This window comes from Nuphar pumila, chromosome 1 (assembly GCF_984573655.1).
Source record: "Nuphar pumila chromosome 1, dmNupPumi1.hap1.1, whole genome shotgun sequence".
NCBI classification, from domain to species: domain Eukaryota; kingdom Viridiplantae; phylum Streptophyta; class Magnoliopsida; order Nymphaeales; family Nymphaeaceae; genus Nuphar; species Nuphar pumila.
In genome coordinates, this window is record NC_143249.1 from 21,484,074 (window position 1) to 21,511,276 (window position 27,203).

A 27,203-nucleotide genomic window follows, 5' to 3' on the forward strand; every position below is an offset into this window, starting at 1 on the left:
CCATACACAAAGGGGTTTGCAAATGCCTTATATTCCTCAATATTCTCATTTTTGGAATCAAATTTCGAAACATCGCCCATAATGAATAATAATACTTAACAGGGAATGAGATATTTGATGCTAAAACTGCTGCAAAAGGAAACAGATTCACTCTCTTAATCACTTATGATTAATTTTTTTTTAATGTTCATCAACCACAAGCCAACTAACACAGGAGCAACATATTTCATAATCTTGTGTCAGTCAATTTTGACGACCACCCAGAGCTGTTCAACCCACATCAGGGATAAAATCACGTCAGCAAAGAAAAACAATGCATTTCACCCTCATACGACAACTTCTTTCACAACTACACAGGGTTATTTAACCCAAAACCGATATCAGATCAGATCAGGCAATGAGATCTAAAAAAAAAACTTGAACCGCGTCGAAACTCGGCATCCAGGTTCACGACCACAAAAACAACACAGGAAATGAGATCTGAGAAGAACAGAACCATGTCGAACTCGACATCCAGATTCACAACCAAAGATAATATGAGCATAAAAAAAAATTACGGTCACTGCTTCTAGACACAGAAATCACGGCAGCTGCTCCCAAACACAGAAATCACGACAGCTGCTCCCAGACATAGAAATCACGACAACTTAAAAAAATTCCACAACATAGGGGTTACGGCAGCTGCTCCCAAACACAGAAATCACGGCAGTTGCTCCCAGACACAGAAATCACGACAGGTTAAAAAATCCACAACACAGGGGTTACGACAAGAGACCACCTTTCACATCCAGATCTAACACTGACAGGGGTTACGGCAAGAAATCACGGCAAGAGACCACCTGAAGACACGCAGTCATCGTGTCCCTTAGATCTGATGACAGATCTGGGTCATGACCTTAGTCAGACACCAGATCTGTTATCAGATCTATGCAAAAAAAAAATGTGCACACCTGGTTCCAACTTTTTCTTTTCGTTGGTGTAGATCGATCACGCTCCCGAGATCTACCACTCTGATACCATGTAGAAGTTTCGATGAGATGCACAGGAACCTAGAGAGAGAGAGAGAGAGAGAGAGAGAGAGAGAGAGAGAGAGAGAGAGAGAGATGACTGTGAAATGAGAAAACACGTTAACTTTGATTAGGGCTAATCTCTATGTTAAATAGAGAGAGGCCAAATATAAAAATTACATACGAGTCCCTCATTAAACAAGAAATATCAAATAACCTACATTTAAGAAACCTTAAACTTAAAAAACTCTTTAATCTCAACAGTACACATATTCTTCATAAAGAACCATGCCTCGTTAGCTTTACGAAACTTTGCAATGTTGATACATATTTTGAGCTCAACAGTATTCATAAATTATATAAGAATTTTTGCATGGTTACTTTTCCAATCTTCTAACTTAGATTGATGATCTTGAATAGTGCCTCTGAGGGCTTACAAGAACACAAACACAAAGTGCAAAAGCACAAGTCCACTATGGGACAATACAAGAGCCAATAGTGGCAACATAAAAGATAAAAAATATAACTTTATTGAGCATATGCTTGAGCTCCAAGCATTGAAGAATGAAGGGGGGTAACACCCCTATTTATACAAAATACAAGAGAGAGAGGGATGCCACTTGGGAGCTCCCAAATAGAGTTACTGGGAGCTCCTAAAGACTCTATGGTCAAAATACCATAGAGCCATGCTCTAATATATAAAAGACTAAAAAAAGAAAAATAAATAAAAAGAAAAAATGCTATTTGTAATGAACATTCTTTATTTCATGTAAAAAGACTAAAATGCCCCTATAGGATTTTACATATTACAAAACTGTCTACAACTGAATATATATATATATATATATATATATATATATATATATATATATATATATTAACACTACCCTCATGGATTTAACCCATTCTGAATATTCTTTAGCTTGAACATAAGATAAAAGTTCTACATATGAGTGAATTAAGACTATGCTTGCTTGATATTTAGACAAAAACGAATCATATGAAACAAATTTTGATGGAGGTTTTGGAACTCTAGATGATTTCCTAGTTTGCATTTCTTCACCTAAATTAGAGAACTTTTTAAGTGCACATGGAGGTTTTGGACATCCCTATCTAGCGTATTGTAAATAAGTTTGATCATTATGAGGAACTTTATAAAGAGACTCCCTATCTCTTGATTCAATGACATCACAATCACAATCATAAATATCTTGGTTGGAACCAAGATCAAATAAAAACGGGTAATCAATTACTTCCTTAGCTTGATCTTCATCAAAGAAGTTTTCTTTTTGTAAAAAAGTTACATTTCTATAAATATATAAATTTTACGTCTTAGGATCATAACACTGATGTCTCTTTTGGTTGTCGGCATAACGAAAAAAGGTATAACTAATAGCCTAGGAGAAAACTTATCATTTTTGTTGGTTAATACAAAACATTTGCAACCAAAGATTCATAATCTAGCAAAGTCAGGAAAGAGTTTAAGAACTTTTTCAGTAGATGAAATATTTTGTAAAGAGGATGATGGCATTCTTTTTATAAGATAAACAACTGTTAAGACAACTTTTGCCCAAAAAATCTTAGGCACATGACTAGCAATAAGCAAGGTTTTTGATGTTTCAATGATGTGCCTATGTTTTCTTTCTGCTAAACCATTTTGTTGTGGTGTGTGGGCATAAGATCTTTGATGTGTGATGTCATGAAGGTTAAGATAATCTTTAAAATCATTTGCAAATTCTTCCCTTGAATTAGTACAAAATATAGAGATTTCGTTTTCAAACCTTTTTTTAACCAACTTATGAAGATTTTGAAAGTAAAAAATGACTTCAGATTTATGCTTAGGAAGTATATCTAAGTGTGTAGTGAAATCATCCACAAATATGACATAATATGCATATCCACCTTTAAATAGTATCGGTGTTGGACCCCAAACATCCGAATGAACTAACTCAAGTGGTTTAGATGAAACAAAAGTTCTATTGTTGAATGATAATCTCTTAATTTTTTCAAGAAAGAGAAATCATTATGATTACAAAATTTTTCCAATTTGAAAAATATTGGACTTTTTATACATTTGAATGTCCTAAACTTTTGTGATATATATGAAAATCTAATTTTTAGATATTACAAAAAAAACATCTTTATGTTTCTCTAAAAAAATCCATATAGTAAATCTCTCCTTTTCTATGGCCTTTCCCAATCAGCTTCCCTTACTGACGTTCCTACACCAAACATTCATTTCAAGAGAAAGAAATGTTACAACCATAATCGGATATTTGAGAGACGGATAAAAGATTTAGGTTTAATTTAGTGTGTCAGATCTTTGGAATAGAAAACTTTTTTGATTTTGAAAGATCCTTTTAAAAAAAATTTATTCCTTCAATTTGAAGAGATGTACCATCGGCCGTGAAAACATTTGACACACTTGAGTTATGATATTCGCATTGTAACGCCCCAAAATTTCGAACCTTATAAATTCCTTGAAATAGTTGGAAAATACCTTTTCTTTACAGAGTTTATTTCTAAATCAGCGGAAACGATTTCTTTTGAAAGAAAAAAAAAAGACGGGTTTGACAACCTTGGGCACGTTAGCGAGAAAGCAAAGATTTACCATGGACGATCTGCAATAATACTTAGGAAACCATTCTTTCTATTTGAAGAGAGTATCAAGTTTGTACAAAATTTGGGTTTCCTCAAGGGAAAACCGTATCAAAAACCAAAAATGTCCAGGAGAAACACTACGAGCAGAAACAGTGGATCCTTAAATCATCTCGCAGTCGCGCCATCGCCTGATGCACCTAATCGTCACCTGTGCCCATGAAATGGGTTAGTTTTGCGAAAAACTAGCAGGAGAGTACAAAGACAGAAAGAACTAAATTAGGCATAGATAATTTATGCAGCAGGTAGTAACGAGCAAACTAAGCAGATAGACTGGAGGAATAAGCTAAGTACAACAAACTGAAAAGGGTGTGCATGCTCAATTTAGTTATTACTTGATAACCGACCATGCGGGTACATACATGGCACGTGAGTCGAAACAGTCGAGTCCAAGCCGAGTGTTCATTATGTTAAGTATTTTAATATACCTCGGTTGTCTGACTGAATCTTATTCCTATGGAGACGACCGATGGTCGAGAGAGTAAGTCCCCAAGGCCTGATAGGGATGCATCCAACTTCTGCAGAAGTGTTAGGCTAACTTATGTAGCCCCTATCCCTCCCCCTAACCTCCGATGACTGGGGAAAAACGGGTCTTTTGCCCTTTTTGAAAGCCATAAATGGACTGTCTATCGGAGTTGGTACCCTTCGTCCTCTCTCTTGACGAAGCAAGGTTGAATTGAGCGCAACGGGGTTTCTTAGCCGTTGCCTCATTCTTCATGCTCTGGTCCATTAGACCGAAACGAGCATCTTGCCTATGAAGGCGATCCCACTCTTATATGTGTTTTCAACAACCTGCACTAAGCATTAATCGAGGTCATAAGACTCTCTCATCCAATCGTCGTAGTACTAACATGTCTCGCATGTTTAAGAAGTACACTTACGAGAAAAAGGATACAGGTCCTTAATAGGAGCCTCGAGAGTGTGTTTCGCAAAGATATAATGTTTTATAAAAACTATTTTAACATATCAAATCTTTCGAAACGACACACAATCTTGCCAACATAAGGCATGTGATTTTCTCGAATCTGACATCCGATGACGCAGTGTCTGGGTGCTATGTAAGTCACGACATTGGTTTTGGTAAATGGGTTTTACAAAGGAATCTATCACCCAACAACTTGGTCTTGCTCCCGATCAAGGGTTTTCCCAAAACGTATCGGGTGGAAAGAGGAATAGGCATTCCTCTCGAATACACTGAGTCTATGGCAAGGAAAAGAAACAAAAGATAATAATGCGAAAAGGAAGTGCCTGGGCGCGAAGCGCGACGGCAAACAGGAACTGCGAAAGCAAGGGACAAGGATCGCGAAACCGCGTCCTTGAATTAAAAGACAGTAAGTAGTAACTATGAAAGCAAAAGCCTGGGCGCAAAGCGCGACGGCAACAGAAACAGAAAGTGCGTAAGCAAAGGACAAGGACCGCGAAACCGCGTCCTTGAATTAAAAGACAATAAGCAGTAAATACGAAAGTAAAAGCCTGGGCGCAAAGCGCGATGGCAAACTGAAATGCGAAAGCAAAGGACAAGGATCGCGAAACCGCGTCCTTGATTTAAAAGTGTACTTATATACATATAAGTATATAAATATATCATTAAGTCCTTTCGATTATCAATTATTTAAGCTTGATTTAATTATTTAAGTCCTTGTGCATCTTCTCCTACCTTGGAGTATTGCGAGAATGAAATTGTCTACGAACGTAAGTGATCGTCGGTTTAGTTCGCGGGGCGCGAACGGGCTCCGTTGCGTAACACTGCAAAAGTATGTAGTTTAGCATGCATAAAATAAATATAGATAGGGAGAAAACTCAGTTTCTCCGCAATCCAAAGCAGGGGTCATTGGCCCCTACCGTTGCGAAAGAGAACGAGGTAGGGTCCAATGACCCATGTCGTTTAAAGGAGATGGGTACAGGGGCCATCGGCCCCTGCCGGATTTCTAAAGGAGGGCAAGGGCCTTCGAGGCCCTTGCTGGGTGTTAAAAGAAGGTGGGGCAGGAGCCGAAGGCTCCTGCCAGCGTTTCTTTAAAAGAAAGGGGCCGATGGCCCCTACCAAAGAAATGAACAGGATGGGGGAGAGTGCAGGGGCCAAAGGCCCCTGCCGAGCCCTAGCTCGCCAGAAAAAGAGACAAGGGCCTCTGGCCCTTGTTGGTTAAAAGAGGGGCAGGGGCCAAAATGGCCCCTGCTGGGTTTTTTTCCCAAAAGAAGGGAGGCAGGAGCCAAAGTGGCTCCTGCTTCTCTTTTAAGGAGAAGAGTAGGGGCCATCGGCCCCTACCAAAAGAGAAAAGCAGGGGCCTATCGGCCCCTGCTAGAAGAGAAGGGAGAGAGCGCAGGGGCCAAAGGCCCCCTGCGGCTATCTAAGAGGCAGCAGGGGCCATTGGCCCCTGTCGTTCGTGGAGAAAAAAGGGGGGGGGGGGGCAGGGGCCATTGGCCCCTGCGGGACCGAAAAAAAGGGGGCAGGGGCCGATGGCCCCTGCCGGAAGGTGAGCAGAAGGAGGGGGGGGGGGGGTAGTCGCAGGGGCCTTTGGCCCCTGCCTGCCGTAACAGGAGAGGAGACAGTGAGGGAGGGGGCTCACCTGCGGCTGCCGGAGAGAAGGGAGGACGCCGGGGAGGTGGTTGTCGAGGAGGGAGCTCGCCGGAGAGGCCCCCTGTCGTGGGCTGCCAGTCCCCTCGAAAAAGGGTTTTCGAGGGGCTGGCACGGATTGGATCCGGGTCGGGACCCGACCCGGGTCCGATCTTTTTTTTTAATTTTTTTTTAAACTGGTTTTTACACGCATAATAGATCATGGTTTGGAGTCTTGTGAAATGATGCACCGAAATCGAGAAGCTAAGAAAATTTACCAGGGTTGAAAAAAGATGAAACAACGGCTCCAATTAAAAAATACACTTCCTTGAGAAGATGTTGAATAACTTCCACTAGTTGAGCTAGAGACATGCTTCCAATAGATGATTCTTGAGATATAGGAATGTCACTTGATTCTTGTGGAGAACCAACCGAAGCAACCTTATTTTCAAATGTCCTTTTTAGCTTAGGACATTGGGGCTTAATGTGTCCCCGTTCATGGTAATAATGACAAATAATTTTCCTTCTATCATAGTAATTTCTTTGTCTTCTATAATGAGTTGGTTTACATGCACGAACATAATTTTTCGGTCTAGAGATGGTCAAGACCGAGTCATCTTCATTTCTTGTCACATGATTCTTAATCCATTTTCCTCCATACTCTACTCCTCTATAGTGTCTTCAATAGAGAGAACTTTTCCTCTATGAAGAAGAATTGATTTAGTTACTTCAAATTTCAGTCTTAAACCATTGATAAATTGACAAAAGTGTTCTGCATCTATTTGTTTTTGGCAGAGTTCAATATCTTTGGGGTAATGCCATTTTGACTCTAAAAGTACCATTTTTTTTCAAAGTTCGCACAAGTCATTATAGTATTCTGTAATACTTTTTCACCTTGGGTCATAGTTCAAATTCTATCTTGCACATTATTAAAATAATACATTCTCTTGAGATACTCCCAAGCCTTTTTTTTTCATGTTCGAACTTGGCAAGGCTAGAGCATTTTTTAACATCCACACTACTAATAAGTCAAGACATGATCTTGACATGTCTTATTCTCCATTCTTTCTACTTCTTCTACTAGTTGGTAATGACTTTGGTCTTTTCACTTTCGGTTAGTGAAACCTCTTTGTCACTTTCTACCTTGATGAGAAATGGTTAGGTTTCGGATCTATGTCACATGGGTGCGGGTGCGGGGATTCAGCACTTCCAAAAAAACCGGGTGCGGGGGTGCGGGGGTGCGGTAGGGGCAAAAATGTAAATATATATATATATATATATAGTGTATATGTATGAATGTATGGTAGCTGTTCAGGTCCATGACATTTATGCCCAACTTACTTTTTACCATTTTTTTATCTTATATGGTTGTCCCCAAAGATGAAAGTGATGAGTTGTGGAGCCTGATTCATTGTTTTTGCCCTTGCAGGAAGGGGGGTCCGGGGGATCCCCCCGGCGCGGGTCCCGCTGTGCGGTCAACGGGCAGGGGTCCAGGGGGGCCGCCCCTGGCGGGGGATTATAGGGGGGCAGCGCCCCCCCCAATTTTTTTTTTTAAAATTCCGCAGCCCATTTCATAGGGCAATTTTTTTAAAAAAAAAAAATCCAAAAAAAATGGACAAAAAGGTTGACCGCACCCGGTGCCGCACCCGCGTCGACGCGGGTGCGGCACCCTGCTAGCCGAATCCCTGTGACATAGTTCTGGATCATACTCATCTACTAGTTCCTACAACTCTTTTTCCCAAATAAAGTGCTTCATAATAGAAGTGCATGTTACATAGTTAAAATCGTTGAGTTTCACGGGTTTAATGGTGACATTTTCATTGTCATCCATTTTACGAGAAATGGGTAGAGAGGGATAAAGAGAAGAGAGAAGGAGAGAGAAGAGAAAACAAAATGAAGAGCACAAACACTCCACCGATATCACGCAAGCACTTGGATCCTCTAATGATGCACAATCACGATCTTACGAACTTGCACAATCACGATCTTATGAACACTCCACCAATGTCTCAATCAAGAACCCTTGAATGCGAGTAAAAAAGAGCCAAGCTCTGATACCATGTAAAGATTCAAAGAGTCAAAGAATCCACAACTTGAGTGGATAACCACAAAAGTGTTCTCTAAGGAACACACTCACAAATCCCACTAAAGGGACACACAAGAAAGCACATAATATAAAAATATATTTTATAAGAAAGCACATAATATAAAAATATATTTTATTCAATGAAACAAGTGTAAAAAATATTACTTTACAAAGGGGAGAACACCCCTATTTATACACAATAGAGAGAGAGAGAGCACAATATATATATATATATATATTACATTTTTATTTTAACACTCTCCCTTAAACTTACAGTACAATGATCAAAAGTTTGTTTAAGAGGAAATGAAATCTAGGAGCAACGAGAGGTTTGGTGAAGAGGTCCGCTAATGGACATTTTGATGTAACATATAGCAGATCAATGGTTCCATTTATATATTCTTCTCTGACATAGTGATAGTCCATCTCAATATGTTTAGTGCGTTCATGAAATGTTCAGTTGCTAGCAATATAGATCGCACTCTTGTTGTCACAGCACATTCATGAAGCTTGTGTTGCTTCAACTCTCATGTCAGCTAGTAGACGTATGAGCCAAACTACTTTCATTATCGTGGTAGTCATGGCTCGGTATTCAGCTTCGTTGGATGAAAGAGAGACCTTCAGCTGCTTTTTGCACCGCCACAAAATTAAGGATTCCCTCTAAGAAAACACAAAAAATAGTAGTTGAGTGTCTATTTATTGGGATCGCCTTCTTAGTTAGCATCAGTATAGGCAATTAAATCTAATAAAAATGAAGCAAACAAGAAGTTGCCTCATGAAAGGGAAGACTTTAGGTATCTAATAATACGCAAAACTGCTCCCATATGAATAGAAGTGAGGGCGTATTGAAACTGGCTAGTTGTGTGTATAACGTGTGTTATATCAGGTCTAGTAATGGAAAGACAGGAGAATACTCCAATGAGCTGTCTGTAAGGAGTGAGATCATAAAGATGTTTTCTATCATTGATTCTCATTTTGATGTTGACAACTTCTGAAGTGTTCACTTCCTTATCATCTGTAATTCTAGACTTGGAAACAATATCAAAAGCAAATTTAGATTGAGATAATAAATACCCACGAGGAGAATAAGCAACTTAAATTCGTAAGAAATATCTCAATAAACCTAAATCAGTCATTTCAAAATGAGTTTTAAGAAGCTTTTTAATGTTTTCAACTCCCTGTTTGTCGCCTCCGGTGATGATCATGTTATCCACATAAAGAAGAATAATAATCCTTACATCAGAATTCTTAATAAACAAAGTAGTGCCAGTCAAACAAGATCGAAAACCAAGATCAAGTATAACATGATTAAACCTGTCATACCAAGCTTTTTGTATTTGTTTAAGATCATAAAGAGTTTTTTCTAAACGAAGAGCTTTCCCTTAGGGATACTAATACCAGGTGGAGCTTCCATATAAACTTATTCAATTAGATTTTCATTGGGAAAAACATTTTTGACATCCATTTGAAATATGAGTCATTTTCTAATAGAGGCTAAAGCTATTAATGTCCTAACAATGGTCATTCAGACAATTGGAGCAAAAGTTTCTTCGTAATTGATGCCATACTCTTGAGCTTACCCCTTGGCCAATAATCTAGCTTTATACCTTTCCAAAGTTCTATCACTCTTGGTTTTAACTTTGTAAACCCATCGATAACATATAGGTTTCTTGTCTAGAGAAATGTCTTGAATAGTCCAAGTGTTAGCCTTTTCTAATGCTTTCAATTCAGCCTTCATGACTTCTACCCATTTTGTATGGTTTTTGGCTTGTGAATAGGATGACGGTTCTACATATGATTTTATTAATGCAATAAATGCATTATATGTGGGTGAAAAAGATTCGTAGGACATAATTTTTTCAGGAGGTATAGAAATTTTGGATGACCTGGTTTGTACTTCGGAGTATTTTTCTAATGCACATGGAAGATTAGGTTCTCTACGTCTTGAATATTGTAGACCAACGTCCCTATGAGTTTGCTCTTCATTATCAACATTATGTTCAAAATCAATAGTACCTTGATCATTGTCTGAATCGTATACATGATCACATTCATTAGATTTTGAAGTCAAATTTATAAAAAAAGAATATTTGGTTACTTCCTTGGGCTTTTCAAATTCAAAGAAACTTTCTTTTTCCAAGAAGGATACATTTCTTGATACATACAAATTTTGATTTTGAAAATCAAAATACCTATAGCCTTTTTGGTTATCTGCGTAACCTAAGAAGGCACAAGAAATGACACGAGGGGAGAGTTTATCATTCTTGTTGGTGAAAACAAAACATTTGCATCCAAAGACCCTTAATCTAGACTAATCAGGAGATAGGTTAACAAGTTTCTCAATTGAAGTTATATTTTTCAAAGAAGAAGATGGCATTCAATTAATGAGATAGGTAGCAGTTAGGGCAGCTTCTGCCCAAAAGACTTTTAAAACTTGATTTGCTATTAATAAAGTCCTAGTGGTTTCCATAATATGTCGATGTTTTCGTTCTGCCAAACCATTTTGTTGTAATGTGTGGACAAGATGTTTGATGTGTGATGCCATATAAATTAAGATAATCTTTAACTTCTCTCCCTGAATCAGTGCAAAAAATGAAAATATCATTTTGAAATTTATTTTTAGCCATTTTGTAAAATGTTTGAAAGTGTGAAAAAACCTCAGATTTATGCTTAAGTAAATCCAAGTATGCCAAGAAAAGTCATCGACAAAAACTACATAATATACATATCCACCTTTTGATATGACAAGTGCAGGACCCCAAACATTCGAATATATTAACTCAAGTGGTCTAGAAGAAACAAAAGTTCTATCATAAAATGCTAAACTTTTTTTTTGCCAAAAATACAATCTTTACAAGTAAAACTTTTAAAATTACAAAATTTTTCTAAATTTGGAAAATGTTGGATTTTAGACATATGAGGTTGGCCAAGTATTTTTTGCCATAGATCCAACTCTAGTTTCTGAACATTATAACAAAAAGTATTCTTGGGCAATTCTAAAAAATCCATATAATAGAGTCTTCCTTCTCTATGGCCTTCCCCAATAAGCTTCCCTGACTGGCGATCCTGTACCTAACAACCATGAGAAGAGAAAGAAATATTATACTCGTAATCAGATATTTGAGAAACAGATAAAAGTTTTAGATTTAGTTTAAGAATATATCTAACTTCTGAAATAAAGTTTTTTTTAGATTTTTGAAGATTTTCAAAGTTTTTTATTCCTTTAATTTCAAGAGATGTACCATCGGCTGTGAAAACTTTTGACACACTTGAGTTATTATTAAGACATTCGAACAAACTATTGATATTTGGGGTCATATGAAAAGAAGCACCAGAGTCAAGAAGTCAAATAAAGTTACCTAGATCGGAAAAGGATAAAACAACTGCTATGGTTGAGGCTTCAGTTGAGGAGGATGCTCCCTTGAGAAGAGGTTGAAGGATCTCCATTAATTGAGCCATAAATACATGTGCATCTTGATTGATTTGATCTTTTGGTTCCGAACCAACAGAAGCAACTTTCTTTTCTTTTCTTCTCTTTAACTTAGGGCATTAAGGCCTATAGTACCCCGGTTCATGACAATGATGACAAATGACTTTTCTCTTGCCAAAATCACCATTTTGTCTACCAAAGTGAGGTGGCTTATAAGTACGTACATAGTTTCCCAGTCTAGATACAACTTGAACGGAATCATCTTTATGCTTTGGAGTATTCTTTTTGTAACGACCTTAAAAAATCCAATCTTTTAAAACTTTTCCAAACCCCAAATTTTGAGAAAAATTTAAAACTTTATATATATATATATATAAACAATTTACATGGTTCCCAAAAGTAATATGCTAACAAGTTCGTCTATGGTCACATTTCAACTGTTCTAAATACTAGATGACCCACCTGAGCACAAGCACGAGTGTATATTAGCCTCCCAGTATCAGATTACAGAATCATTTATAGACACAACTTGATTGAGACTTACTCTAAGGGCTTCTCCCATGAGAAAAAGGACATGCGAAAGACAAAATGTATCAAGATTTAAGATAATTGAGGAGTTACGTAAAAATTTAAAGTTATAAACCATATGCCAGAACATAACAAGAATGAAATGACAAAATTTAAAAATGTTCTCATTCCAAAGTATTATACTTCTTTAAATCTAAGGATTCATATAAAAAGTAAAATTTACACAAGTTTTAACTCTCTTAAAACTTTTGCCTGATCCCTTTAGGAATCGTACTAGGTAAGAGTGGAGGCAGTGGAGCTTTTAGCCACGCAACAACCCGTGCTTCGCTTCCATCCTCCACGAGGTTATCTATAAATATTGTAGGGCATCAACCACATGCCCGTAGGAAACCAAAACTTGCATAATACAATTCAAGTTGAAATGATGCAAGTAAGTGTAATTCCCATCATTTTTAGAAATGAGAGTCAAGGGAATCCACAACATAATAAGAACATGATTTTCAGTTACTTAAACCATCATTCATTTCATGTCATTTATAATTACATCACTTATGTGCATGAAAACTCAAATCGATTCACATTTTAATTCATGACATTCAATTTCATATTCATTTCATATACATGATAATCATGCATAAATGAATGAAATACAATTTATAGCATACCCCAAAGTGAAGTAAAAGTGCAATATATCATAAGGTGTCATCTTTCACTCTTTATGCTCAAAAGAAAACATGCTCATGTCCAACTTATGGCTAAGGCAAACATTATTTCAATTATAAATTCACAGGTCATTTATCAGAACATTTATGCACTTTGCAATTCAAATATCATAATGGAACAAGTCCTATCTTGACCCTTCCCGTGTGCATCACACACACAAGCACTCTACGTGCATCAATCAAGCCCTTGGCTTGTAACAACAGGTCAAATCATATAACCAAGCATAAACATATATTTTTCATTCACATGTAACAAAATTCATATGCAATAATCATGCAAACTTGAAAGTCTCTACATGTTCACAATATATGATTATGCATGTGGAAGCAGTTATCCTAAAAATCTAATTAATTGTTTCTCTTATTATTCAAACCCATCTGGTAGAAAAGAGGGTATAGACCTCTAGAAACAACTATAGCAGTATTCATTATTCTATGTAATTTTTATTGCCCTCCTATGGCTTAACTGGGTCTTTCCTGAGCGATTCAATCCTGCAGTGCAGCGGTGGAGAGAACGGATCCATGGTCCCAGGTCTTGGCCTACGCCAAACTAAAATTGCCGGCGAAAAATTGAGCATGCATCTCTAACTCTGCAGAGCTGTGGTACTACCACCTAGGACTCACTGGTAGACCTATCCCCCAACCTCCGTGGGACGGGGGACAAGAGACGCCTTCAGCTCTCGAAACACATGTCCCACGAGGCTTGTACCACCCTTTCTTCTCTCAGGAGGATGCGAGATCAGAACGAATCCAACCATCTCAGAGAGCCCAGCCTTGCTGGCGCCTCAAATGGACCCATGGCCCGGGGTTGCCTTCATTATTAAGTCATAGGTCAGAGCCAAACATTATATACTCACAAGATAACCCTCTCATGCCCTCATGCATGAATTCAAAAGTCTATGCCACTTGCATAACTTAAACTTACATGCTCTCATGCATGATATCAAAGTCTATGCCACTTGTATAATTCAAATTTACATGCTCTCATGCATGTTCATAACAAATTATATTCACTTTCATGCATGACCCTATCATGTCATGATTTACCATGCATGCTCACATGCATGATTCAATTTTTAACATGATTGTATGTATGGTTTAATCTCAATCATGCTTAACATAAAATGCAATTACATTAACTATTATGCATGCATAGATAACTCAATATTTTCATGTGCAAAGCCATCACATCATGTTTGCACCCATTATAATGATATTTAGAAAGATGAAATCATATTCATAAACACGATACATTCATTTTAAGCATGTTTTCATGATACAATTTCACATGAAAGGCATAATCAATTCGAAAATAACTTGATGCAAACATGGATACATGCACATCAAACATAGCAATACATTCAATCATTCGTACCACAGCAATGTCAAACATGTACCTGCACCAAACAAACTCCAATATCCTGCTAATTACAACCATGACTAGCAGATTTCCGAACTACAAAAATAAGAGCACTTCTATCCCCATACATTCAAATCATACTCAACATGATCTCCAAACTCTAGCAAAACAGTCCTAGATATCCACAACTAAGTGAGTGTGTGAACATGAGAGTGTTGCATTCAAGAAGTAATTAACCTTTGGTGCGCTTACACCACTTACCACAGGTATTTACCCGATTTGCATGCTTTTGCATTTGCATTTTTTTTATTTCTTTTCGCATGACATTTTAAGCTGCATGCGATGCTTAACATTAAGCATCACACATTTTGCTATGCTACGCACATGCAATGCGTATTTATATAGACAATACAATACAATACAATTCTAACGTTTAGATTTCTATCATGCAACATGAATAACATTCTAAAACTTTAGTTTAGGAATCCTATATTTTCGACACGACGAAAGGTAAAGGGAAACTCAGGACTCTGAAAGTTCAGTGCAATCGTCGCACACTACGATCTAATCTTCCCTCTCACAGGGAGAGAGTGCTACCGTGCTGCACAAACAACAATAACTTTTATCTAAATATGCTTTCTCACACGAGCGATAAAAATCAAAACACAAATCGTTAACCCGATTGGCGAAAACCGAAAAGCAAAACCGTGACAAGTCCAAATCAGATTGGACAGCCGTGTGGTGCAGCTCCACGGGCTGCACGCTACTCTGTGCATCACCCCAGTGATGACACAAAAATCGCGGTACTCTATGTCAAGGGAAAGATTTATATCTTCTTGCAAAATAAAACCAAAACATGGAGTATACATGGTAAAGAATACTAGCATGCACATGGGACACCTGCTGTCATGGCTGGCAGTGGTGTCGACAACCGCCTGACATTATTCCCAATGTTGGGAATCAGGCATGCAAGTCGAGGCAATGATGGTAATGAAGATCAACTAAAATAATGCGTAAACAATACACATAATTCATGGTTGAAAATTAAAAGAAGGCACCATTATCATTTTAAGCAAAACAATTCAGCCCTAAACCATTTTAACTTGTCATTTAAATCTGATTTATGGCCCAATTGAAATGTGAATCACCTTGTTTGATAAATTACAGGAAAACCCCAATTTCTGGAAAGTCAAGCAAAATATAAAGAGTAACGAACAACACATACCTTCACTTGCTAAAGAATGTGGAACCGAGTCCAACCTATTGGACACGGTTTGGATGAAAACCGATGGAATTATGTTTGTCCAAAAGATCCCTAACAACAGTAAAGAAGACCTCCCTAGTTAGAATGTGCGCTCAAAAGAAAAGAAAAGAAAACAGATACCCTAACAGCAGCCATTCGAAAATCGCAGACATACCAACGATATGGAAAAATTTTGATGGCACTGTCAGTCCGACCATTGAGACAAAAATCGACAAATGTTGAAGCGTAACCTTTTAGCTTAAGTAGTTCTATTGAACTGGCCAACGAATCAAAGAACCAAACAGAGTACCAAAAAGCAAAACAGGGCCTTTTGTTCTGTCTGTTCTGTCAGAATTAGGGACCGAGGGTGGTCTAAAAAGTGGCTCGTTGAGTGTACACGGGCCACGAGTCTGGTGAGAACACTACCGCACACAGGAAAGGAGGACCTCAGGGGCTTGTTGCAGGTGGCTGCAACACCCATGCACTCACTGGAGAGGGTCGCTGGCACTGGGCTCGCCAGAGATTCTCCCATCGGCGGAGGTTAGGATAAAAAGGGGAAATGGTTGACAGAACTCGGTCACGCGCCTGCCAGTTCGAGGACTTTCAGTGACTCAAATCAGAAAGAAAAGGAAAAGAAAATAGTCACAGGAGGAGGAGAAAAGAGAGAAATCTGTAGAGAGGGAGAGAAAGGTGGTTACCCGACAGTGGTTGCAGCTCCAAATGGCGTGGCAGCGGCTACAGGGTCACGGTTGGCTGGCCTCCAATCGGATGGTGGACGATGCCCCAATAAGGCAGTCACGACAGGGGAGATGGAAGGAGGAGGTCGGCAACGACCTGCGATGGGGAAAGGGAGAAGGGAAGAGGAACGTCGACCGACGGGGGTGTCAGCAATGACACGGCTCCACTGAGGCCATTGATGGGGAATGAAGAAGGAGAAGAAGGTGGTGGTCACGGCGACGGCAACGACAACAGTGCATGCGTATCTGGTCTGCGCCTGAACAAGGGACGAGAAGGAGAGGGTAAAGAGACAGAGAAGAGAGGGCAAAGGAGGGTTGGGGGTTTTCGACTGAATAAGAAAGAAAAGAAAAACTAAAAAAAGGGATGGGTTATTGCGTTAGGGTTTTATCAGGGGCATACAAAAAAAACGTTGGGTCCGGTTCAAACCCGACTTAAAGATCATAAAAGAAATAAAAAAAAATAAAATAACATAAAAAAAGTCTATAAAAAAATTAATGCAAAAATAAAAATAAAGCCAAACTAAGTCTACTTAACGAATATCAATCTTATTTTGACAAAAAATTGGCTCTAACACAATTATTTATTCAATTAAAGTATTTCAAAATGAATTTTATGGCCAAAATACCCTTTTTAAGAAATTATTTAAAAAATAATTAAAATGTGGCTTGTTAAGTTCGAAACACCTAAAAACAGTTAATTGGGTTGGTGATTTATTAAAATGATTAAATTGAATATTTTATTAGTATATTTTTTACGTAAATTATTAAAATGACCATTTTACCCTTCTTTGTTAGAATAATATAATTAAGCGTGTAAAACACAACTTACAATAACTGATATAAACACATTTTTAACTCGAAATACGACAATTCCTTTTTTTATTTTCTTAAAAATTTTCAGGTTTTACACCCTTTTAGTCTATTTTCCTCCATAGTTAGTTCCTCTATAGTATCAATGATAGAAGGAATCTTTCCTCGATCTAAGAGAGCCGAATTGGTTGTTTCAAATTCTGGCCTTAAACCATTTACAATTTGATAAAAGCGTTCCATATCAAGTTGCTTTTGGCAAAGCTCGATGTCTTCAGAACAATGTCATTTTGGCTTAAGAAGAGCCAACTCTTCCCAAAGCTCGGATAACTCATTGTAATATTTCCTAATAGTTTTATTTTTTTGAGTTATAGTCCAAACTTTGTCTTGCAAATTGCACACATGTGTAATATCTTTAAGGAATACATATTTCTAAGGTATTCTTAAGTTTTATCAGCATGCTCAAATTTGGTTAGACTAGAGCATTTTTTGATGTCAACACTATTAATTAGCTATGAAATAATTTTGACCTGCCCTATCCTTCACTCTTTTCATTTTTTCTCATAGGTTGCCAAGGCCTTATTCTTCTCTCCTTCCCTGAGAGGTACTTTGTCATTCTCAATTTTTGTGAGAACTAGTTTTGATTCTGAATCGGAACCATCCACTATACTTCACATCCCTTTTCCCCAAATGTGGTGCTTCATGATTGAAGCCCACATTACATAGTTGGTGTTATTTAATTTCATGGGCATGATGGTGACTTTATCATTGTCATCCATCTTTTATAAAGGTGAGAAAAAGAAAGAAAGATAGGAGAGAAAAAGAAAAAAAAAGGAGAGAGTAAAATAGTGATAAGAGAGGGAGGGAGAGAGCACAATCACAAATTTGTGTAGCTAATCTATCCTCAAAATGCCTTTCTTCTTCAATGAGAGTGATGCAAAAGTCACTTAAATCACGAACAAGAGGATGAATCGCCTTTTGCTAAGGAGGCACGAAAAACGAGGTGGAGATTCTTCAAGATCTAGAAGCCTCCAAGCTTTGATACCATATAATGAAATGATGATCTTCCATAAAAGCACAAAAGCTTACAAAGGGTGTCTATTTGAGACACTAATGCACGATCCACAAAAGGGTATAAATGGAAGAACACAATATAAAAATAATACACTTTTATTTCTCATGAGAAATGCTTAAGAAGCATTGAAATACAATAGAAGGGATCACTTCTATTTATACAAGAAAAAGGAGGAAGAAGAGATATTCTTTAGAGTCATTGGACCTAGTCAAACGACTAATTATAGCCATTGGACTAGGTCCAACGGCTATGTAGCTACTCAAGATAAAATGTGATCTTGACTAGTAGTTCGAAATGAACTAGATAAAAAATAAAAATAAATAAAGAAAGAAAAAGGAAATAAAAATAAATATTATATTATTATTATATTATTATTATATATATTACATTTTATTTTAACAAAGGAATGAGGGAAATATGAAGATTTGGTGAAAGGTGTGTGTGATGTGAGGAGAAGAGCAAAGAAAGAGAAGAGGGAGAAGAATTAGGGCAACTTGATAATTCTCTTTTCAGACCTATTAAACATATTTACCTGTACATAGTTTCCTCTAGACAAAATTGTTCCTAGATAAAACATGAAATGACAGAAATCTATATGTTGAGGTAAAAGCCAAAAATACCACTGAAAACAACTAACAATAAAAACATCTATTGTGCTTTCTCCAACAGAGAATTCTAAGTAACAGGTGGCAGTGTGGCAGTTATTTACTTTGACTAGTGCATGAATGAATGTCTCATGATTCTCTTTGTTCATTTGTGCCATTCAAGTGGCATCTGATTTTTTTTCCTTGTGCAATTGCACTATACAGGTGCCATGTTTGCAAAGCTAACAGCCCAGGTATCTAAAGGAATGCCACACATATCTATATCTCTTGAAAGGCTTTCAGAGACCTCTGCTAAGGATGCTGTTGCAAAGATTGGATTGGAGCTGTACCAAGGCTATAAGAAAAAATGCATCGATATTGTTAGAGGTTAAAATTTATTTGAAATTTCACCTCTTTTAGTTTCTCAGTCTCTGCTTTTGGATTTGCCTTTTGTTTTATCGTCACAATCTGAGCTTCTTCCTATCTTGCTGATGAATTAATTTTGCTTTTCTGCTTGCAATATTGACGGTTATCTGATTATAAATTATGCCCCAAATATGGTATACATTATTGAAACATTGGTTACTTAATAACTGTTATGGATATCAGTACTAATATTTTGAAGAATTACTATTGGTGATTATGGTATACCTCTCTCTCTCTCCTCAACCGCCTCCCTTTTATTGGCGAGAGAGGTGGGTAGATGTTAATATATATATATATATATATATATATATATATATATAATCTGTATTGTAATAGTTTGCTGACAAGGGCATTTTAGTCTTTTCACATGTAATTATAGTTGTTTATTAGAAACAACTATATTTTTCTTTTCTTTCTTTTTATTAATTTTTTTCTTTTTTTTTTCTTTTCCATGCCATTGGGGCCCCCACTCCATAGAGTTGTTGGGGCCCCAACGGTCATATTGGGAGCTCCCCAACGTCTCCATGAAGGGAGCTCCCAATGGCCTCCCTCTTGATTGTTGTATATAAATAGGAGAGGTGTTCCCCCTATATTTTCTAATGCTTTTTAAGTATATTATTAATAACATCCTATTCTTTTACTTGTTGGTGTTGCCCTTTGTTGGCACTTTGTATTGTCCCATAGTGGACTTTTGCTTATACACTTTTGTGCTTGTATTGTGCCTTTGTAATTGTCCACTCTTGGACTTGTATGTGCTTTTGCACTTTGTTCTTGTAATTTTTGCATACTTCATTTCATGGTATCAAAGTCATAGTGCTCTTGGTCTCTTGAAAAGTGACCATTAAAAGATCGTGATTTGGGGATCATGGTGCTTGTGGTAAGTGGAGGGGCTATTCCGTGTTCTTCCATAATCCTTCTTCCTTCTTCCTTCTTCTATTAAACCAAAATGGAGAATGAGCAAAAATTGATCTCTCTTTCAAGTTGAATGGTACCAATTACATGATATGGGCTGTAATGAAAATAGCGGAAGCACTAATAATCCAAAGATTTCTTTAAAAGAGTCAAATAAAGAGCCAAGAACACAAGCACGTAAAGTACACAAATAACCCACTAAGGGGTGAAGTGCCTAAAAGGCGAAAAGTATTATTGAAGAGAGAGACAAAGTGGGCTGAAAAGCCTTATCCTTACAGGAGGAAAAGCTCCTCTATTTATAGAGGAGCTAACACAATAGAAAGGGACCACAAGGGGCTCCCTTCTAGTCGTTGGGAGGCTCAACGGTCATAAATGTGACCGTTGGGGCCCCAACGACTAGATGGGTGGAGCCCCTTAGTGGTCCAATTATAATAAAAAAAAATAAAAAGATAAAAAGAAAGAAAAAAGAAAAACCTGAAAACAAAAAGTATAAGATAATTTACCAAAATACCCCTATCGAGTATTTGGATGGACATAAAAAATGAAAAAGAGATATATGTATATATATACATATATGTATATATATATACACACATTTTAACATGCCTCTTCAAACTTTATGGGGAGAAGACCGAAAGTTTGCCAAGAAGAAACATAAAACGTGGAGTTGGAAGCGCTTTGGTGAAGAAGTCAACTAACTGATATTCTGAAGTAACATATGGTAGTGTGATGGTTTCTCTGAGAAATTTGTTTCGAATATAGTGGCAATCCATTTCAATATGCTTGGTACGCTCGTGGAATGTATGATTGCTTGCGATGTAAATCGCGCTCTTGTTATCACAACACATCTTGGTGGAAGAAGAAATGAGGATGCCCATGTCACAAAGGAGACTTCTAAGCCACACAATTTTCATAGTTGCCATCGCCATGGCCTGATATTCAGCTTTAGTGGATGATAGAGAAAGTTTTTGTTGCTTCTTACATCTCTATAAAATGAGGGATTCTCCTAAAAAAATGCAAAAACCAGTAGTTGAGATTTGATAATTGAGATTTCCTCCCCATTCGGCATCAGTAAAAATAGTTAATTCAAGAGATGAAGAAGATAAGAAAAACCCTTTGGAGATGGTGTTCTTGATGTATCACACAATTCACATTACGACCTCCATGCGAACTGTAGTAGGAGCATGCTGAATTTGACTTGCAGCATGAGCATGAACCGTATGAGCAATATCCAGACGGGTGATGGATAAGTAAGGGATCCAATCAATTGCCGATAGGGGGTAGGATGCTCAAGAAGAACGCCATCCTCAAGTCTCAACTTTGCATTTATAACTTTAGGAGTTTCAACTTTCTTTTCATCTGAAACTCCTGATTTGGTACAGATGTCTGCTGCTAATTTCATTTGAGATAGAATGTATCATCGAGGAGAATATGCCACTTCAATACCTAAAAAATATCTCAAAAACCCCAATTTGGACATATCAAAAGTTTTTTTTAACAGACTTTACATCATTTACTTCTTTTTTGTCACTTTCAGTGATGATCATATCATCAATATACAGAAGTAGAATATACACCTGTTTTCTTAACAAAAAGAGCAGTGTCAGTATAACAAAAAATAAAATCCAAATTGATTAATACATTACTAAACTTGTCATACCAAGCTATGAGAGCTTGCTTAAGGCCATATAATGCCTTTTTTAATTTCAAAATTTTACCATTTAAATTCATGCCAGGAGGTGGTTCCATATAAACTTCTTCACCCAGATCTCCATTTAAAAAGGCATTCTTGACATCAAGTTGAAAAATGAGTTATTTTTTAATAGAGGCTATTGCAATAAGGGTTCGAACACTAGTCATTCGAGCAACAAGGACAAAAGTCTCATCATAATCCACCCCATATTCTTGGGCATATCCTTTGGCTACTAATCGAACCTTAAATCTTTCTAAAGAACCATCACTTTTAGTTTTTATTTTAAAAACCCATCTACATCCAATGGGTTTCTTATCATTAGGAGGATCAATGATTTCCCTAGTTTGTGCTTTATTAAGTGCATTAAGTTCAAGTTCCATTGCTTCATTCCAATGGGCATATTGTTTGACATCATTATAATGGGATGATTCATGGAAAGAATGAAGAGCTAACAAACAAACTCGAAAGTTTGGAGAAAAATAATCATAAGATACAAATTTATTAGGTATTTTAAAAATACGATTTGATCTTCTTTGAGAGGATTCTTCTAATGATTCATTTTGAGAAATTTTTTTAAAAGGCACAAGGAAGATTATTTTCATTTCTTCTAGAATAAACTTGTGTGTGACACGTTATATTTTCATGTAGATCATGTTGCTCAACATTTTGAGGTTCAATATGATCTTCAATGACAACTTCAGGAGGTTTAATAGTTTTAACATGACTGTCTATACATTTTTCTTGAGGTAACAAGTCAAACAAAAAAGAATAATCAACATTTTCATTTAGGTTATGCGAAAAACCATTTTCTTCTTCTAGAAAAGCGACGTCTTTTGAGATATAAAGTTTGTTATTTAATAGGTCAAAACAATAGTAACCTTTTTGTTTTTGCCATATCCTAAGAAAATACATTCAATTGCCCTTGAAAAAAGTTTATAGTTTTTGTGAGTTAGAACAAAACACTTACATCAAAAAATTCTTAGTCTTTTATAGTCGGGAGACATATTGTAAAGTTTTTCAAACGGAGAAAGATTTTTCAAAGAAGATGAGAGTGTTCTATTAATTAAATATGTTGAAGTCAGAACAACTTCGGCCCAAAAGGATTTTGGAATATTTTTGGAAACTAATAGAGTTCTTGTTGTCTCTATTATGTGTCTATGCTTTCTTTTCGCAAGACCATTTTGTTGCGGAGTGTTTGGACAAGAACGTTGATGAAAAATTTCATTTTCTTTCAAATAGTTTTGAAAATCATTAGACATGTATTCATCTCCCGAGTCAGATCTAAGAATGGACATGTTTCCTAAAAATTGATTTTTAACTATTGCATGAAATTCTTTGAAAAAAGAGAAAACCTCAGATTTACGATTTAGGAAGTAAATCCATGTAAATCGAGTAAAATCGTCAACAAAGACAATGTAATATGAGAAACCTTCTTTAGATACAGTGGGAGAGGGACCCATAGATCGGAATGGACAAGTTTGAACGGCTTTGTGGGAACATAATTTCTTTGAGGAAATGGAATAGCTTTAGATTTCTCAGAAATGCAATCTTTACAAGTCATGTGTTTGTCTCTACGAGTATTGTCCAAAAAAAGGGAAAAAAGACATCTTTAAAAAGTTTGGATGACTAAGTTTCTTATGCCAAACTTCAATACTTTTGACATTTACAAAATTACAAAATGACTTGGATGGAAGAGTAAAAAAATCCATAAAATAGAGATCGCCCCTCCTATGACCTTGCCCAATTAGGTTACCTGACTGGAGATCCTGCACGGTGCAATCTTTAGGTGAGAAAGAGACTAAACAACTATGATCGGTAATTTGGGAGACCGAAAAAAGATTTAAGTTAACTTTTGGAACAACTCTTACTTTAGGGACAAAAAAGTTTTGAGAAGATTTCAAGTCAAGTGTTCCAATACTTTCAATTTTTAAAGCCATCGACTGTTGAAACATATGAAGATATAGGGTCGGAAAAAACATTCGAAAGAGAGTTTTTATTAGATGTCATATGAAAAAAGCACCAGAGTCTAGTATCCACATACCTGGAGGTGATGATGAATAAGCTATGTTGGCTCTAGAAGTTGATGTTGAAGAGGTCTTGAGAAGATGTTGGAGGACTTCAAAAATTTGGCAAAGAGTTTCTTCATTGATATTTTCTTCTTTCTTCTTTGGAGAGTTTTCTCCAACCGCGGCTACCTTTCCTTTAAGCTTTGGACAAACCCGCTTAATATGCCAAAGAACTAAGGAGATTGATTCGCAAGCAATTTCATTGGCAGTCGATTTATAATATATACGGCAGAATGAAAAGCTTCTGTCCACAAGCTTAAAGGGACATGAGTTTCATGTATCATGCTCAATGCACTTTCTACAATATGTCGGTGCTTTCTTTCTGCCACACCATTTTGTTACGATGTGTGCAGGCAAGATATTCGACGACTTGTTCCATTATCCTGGAGAAATTCAGTAAATTCCTTTGATAGATACTCTCCCCCACCATCACATTGGAAATATTGGATTTGAGATGAAAATTCATTACAAACTAAGGCACAAAATGAGCGAAAAATCTTGAACACTTTAGATTTGTGTTTCATAAAGTAGATCCAAGTATATCTGGAATAATTGTCGATAAAAGTGACATAATAGTGACTGCCCGATAAAAAAGATTTTGGGGCAGGTGTAACGCCCCAAAAATCCAGGACTTGTAACTTTTTAGAATAGTTTAGGAAGCTTTGAAATCATACAATAATCAGAGTTTAAATAATACTTCAGCGGAAAATGATATTTTTAAAACCACAAGTCAATGGACCTTGAGCGCATTACAGCGTAAACTTTCCTTTTGTCAAATCCCGCACAACCATTGAAATCAAATGGTTTAGAAACGGAGTTTCAATAATTGAGAATTCGTTTGTTGAAACAAAAAAGAAGCTTACTAAAACAGTTTTATTAATTCACGGTTTAATAAAAGATAAATTTTGAAACACACTTTATACCAAATTCACCAACATGTCCTCAGGAGCGAAACGTCAGGGAAAGAGCTCTATCTTGACCTCATCACGCCATCGTGCCATCGCAGACTGTATTACCTATCCAAAACCTGCCCATAAAATGGGTCAGTTTCACTAAAAACTGGTAGGTGCACAGACATGACAATATTGAACATAATTAAGCAGAATAATTTAATATGTCAAGTAGACAGACAATTATATAACAATTTAATTTCAACAGATTCACAGAGCAACTATCATGAACACAATGTTAAAATTATTACAAGCATTTTACTGGCACAAGTAGGCTAACTATTACAAGCAAAGCACTGCACAAGAAAGTTAACTAGCAAAATACAATGCTTCATCAACCACACACACACAATTCCATAAGTATTGAACCTGTTGTACCCTATAACTTTCATACGTGCATAACTGAAAACATTGTGTGATCGGATTTAAATTATGTTTCGATATTAACTGGCCAAGCGGGTACGCACAAGGCACGACTCTAGAAACAACCTAGACTGATCCGGGGGTTTATTATGTTATGTATTTTATGATAACCCGGATAGCTGACTGAGTCCGCACCTAAGGGGACGGTCAGTGACCAAGAGAGAAATCCCCAAAGCAGCATAAACAATGGATGCATCCCAAACATGGAGAGCTACCACCTAGGATAATTATGGTAGTCCCATTCCCCTAACTCCGATGACTGGGGAAGCCGAGTCTTTTGCTCGTAACTGCCATTAATGGCCTGTCCATCGAAGTTTCGTACCTTCCTGTCCTCTCTCCTGACAGGAGTCAGCGATTCGAATGAGTACATCAGGGGTAGTTAACTGAAGACTCATTCTACATACTCTGGTCTTTCGACCCACTTGAGTATCTTGCCGGTGAAGGCGAAAACATCACTTAATTAGGTGATCACAACATTTTGTTATTTGCGCTCATCGAGGTTGCCACAACCTACTCATCTAATCATCACAACGTAAGAAGACGTACTTGTCAAAAAGTACGGTCGTACATGTCATAAGTACGACTACGATGAAAGGGATATAGTTCCACAAAAGAAACCCCAACAGATGTTATCTGCAAAAGAATTTATACAACACAGCCTGGCAAGATAAATCTTGAATTCACTTCAACAACATTTTTCATATTTCATGATGCAAGGTCATCTCGGATCTCTCGTCCGATCAACAAAGTACTTAACATGTTGTGCATGTCTAAAAGTACGCTATACTGAACCAGGGAGGTCTATGGGATTCTCAAATGGAATACCCAACACACAACTTCATAACAACTCAAAGAATATAGGAGTGCTCATTTGGCACGAAAAGCCATAATGCCACATTAAGTCATTCACACAAGACACAACACTATCAATCTTACATCCAAAATTTATCTTAGTATCGACATATTACACTAGATTGATACATAAAGAATGGGTCCTTCAACAGAACCCCACTCATTCATATGCTCATGCCCCTGATCGGGGTTATTCGAATTGAGCCGCAACTTGAATCAAGGTTATAAAACATTTCTCCCAAGTGTGTGGACTTGGGAGGGGCCAAATGTGACTTCGCGATCCTGCAAGACTTAATCATACTTTGCAAAAGTTGTGCATTTTGAAGAGTACCAAGTTCGCAGAAGGAAACTCGTTTTTAGAGAACTGAAATGCACAAGCACAACTTCTAGTGTTTTGAAAACAAGTGAAATCAGGATAGACGCAAGACTACATTTATGTAAGTACATATTTACCATAGGTGTGAGCGTATGCAGATTATAACATGACAACAAGCGACTCTCGACTTGCAATGCCACATCGAGCGAAAATACATAAGTAACACACGAGGTACCAAAACCATACCTTGACCACTTAGATAGGCAAACACATAAGGTCATAAGTAATACACGAGACACAAAGTCGTACCTTACTCAAAGGAACCGTGCAGGCAAAAATGGATGCAAGCAAACAAGGGCATATGTATTTCAAGAAATACGAAACCACACATCAACTCATAATCAACTTATGCAAAATAATGATCAAAGAATGAAATTGTACATCGACCCATAGGAACGAACAGGCAAGCATATATGCAAGCAATTAAGGGCATAAGTATTGCAAAAAGTACGAAACCACCTTCAACCACATAAGCAAATACGCAAATTAATACTCAAAGAGTAAAATCATACATCGACTCATAAATATGCAGACAAGAAAATATGCAATGCAGAAGCAATATAAATCTAAGCATATCTAGCATGGGAATCTTAATTATTTCAACTTAAATACGTTCACCAATTGCCCTTTGTGCGACTTTACCCTACCTTGGGATGTTGTGCAGCTGTGTACGCCTACGCGTGAGGATAATATGAGGGTCGAGCCGCGGAATACGAT

General features: G+C 37.1%; 1 protein-coding gene across 3 annotated transcripts in view; it reads left to right on the forward strand.

Moving 5' to 3' along the window:
- Nucleotides 1-27,203, forward strand: part of LOC149848301 (uncharacterized) — a 118,402-nt gene that overhangs the window by 38,893 nt on the left and 52,306 nt on the right. For all 3 annotated transcript variants that reach the window (XM_089989467.1, XM_089989545.1, XM_089989620.1), the window contains exon 4: nt 19,014-19,175. In XM_089989467.1, the coding sequence (XP_089845593.1) occupies nt 19,014-19,175 (162 nt within the window). The remainder of the gene's footprint in view (nt 1-19,013; nt 19,176-27,203) is intronic.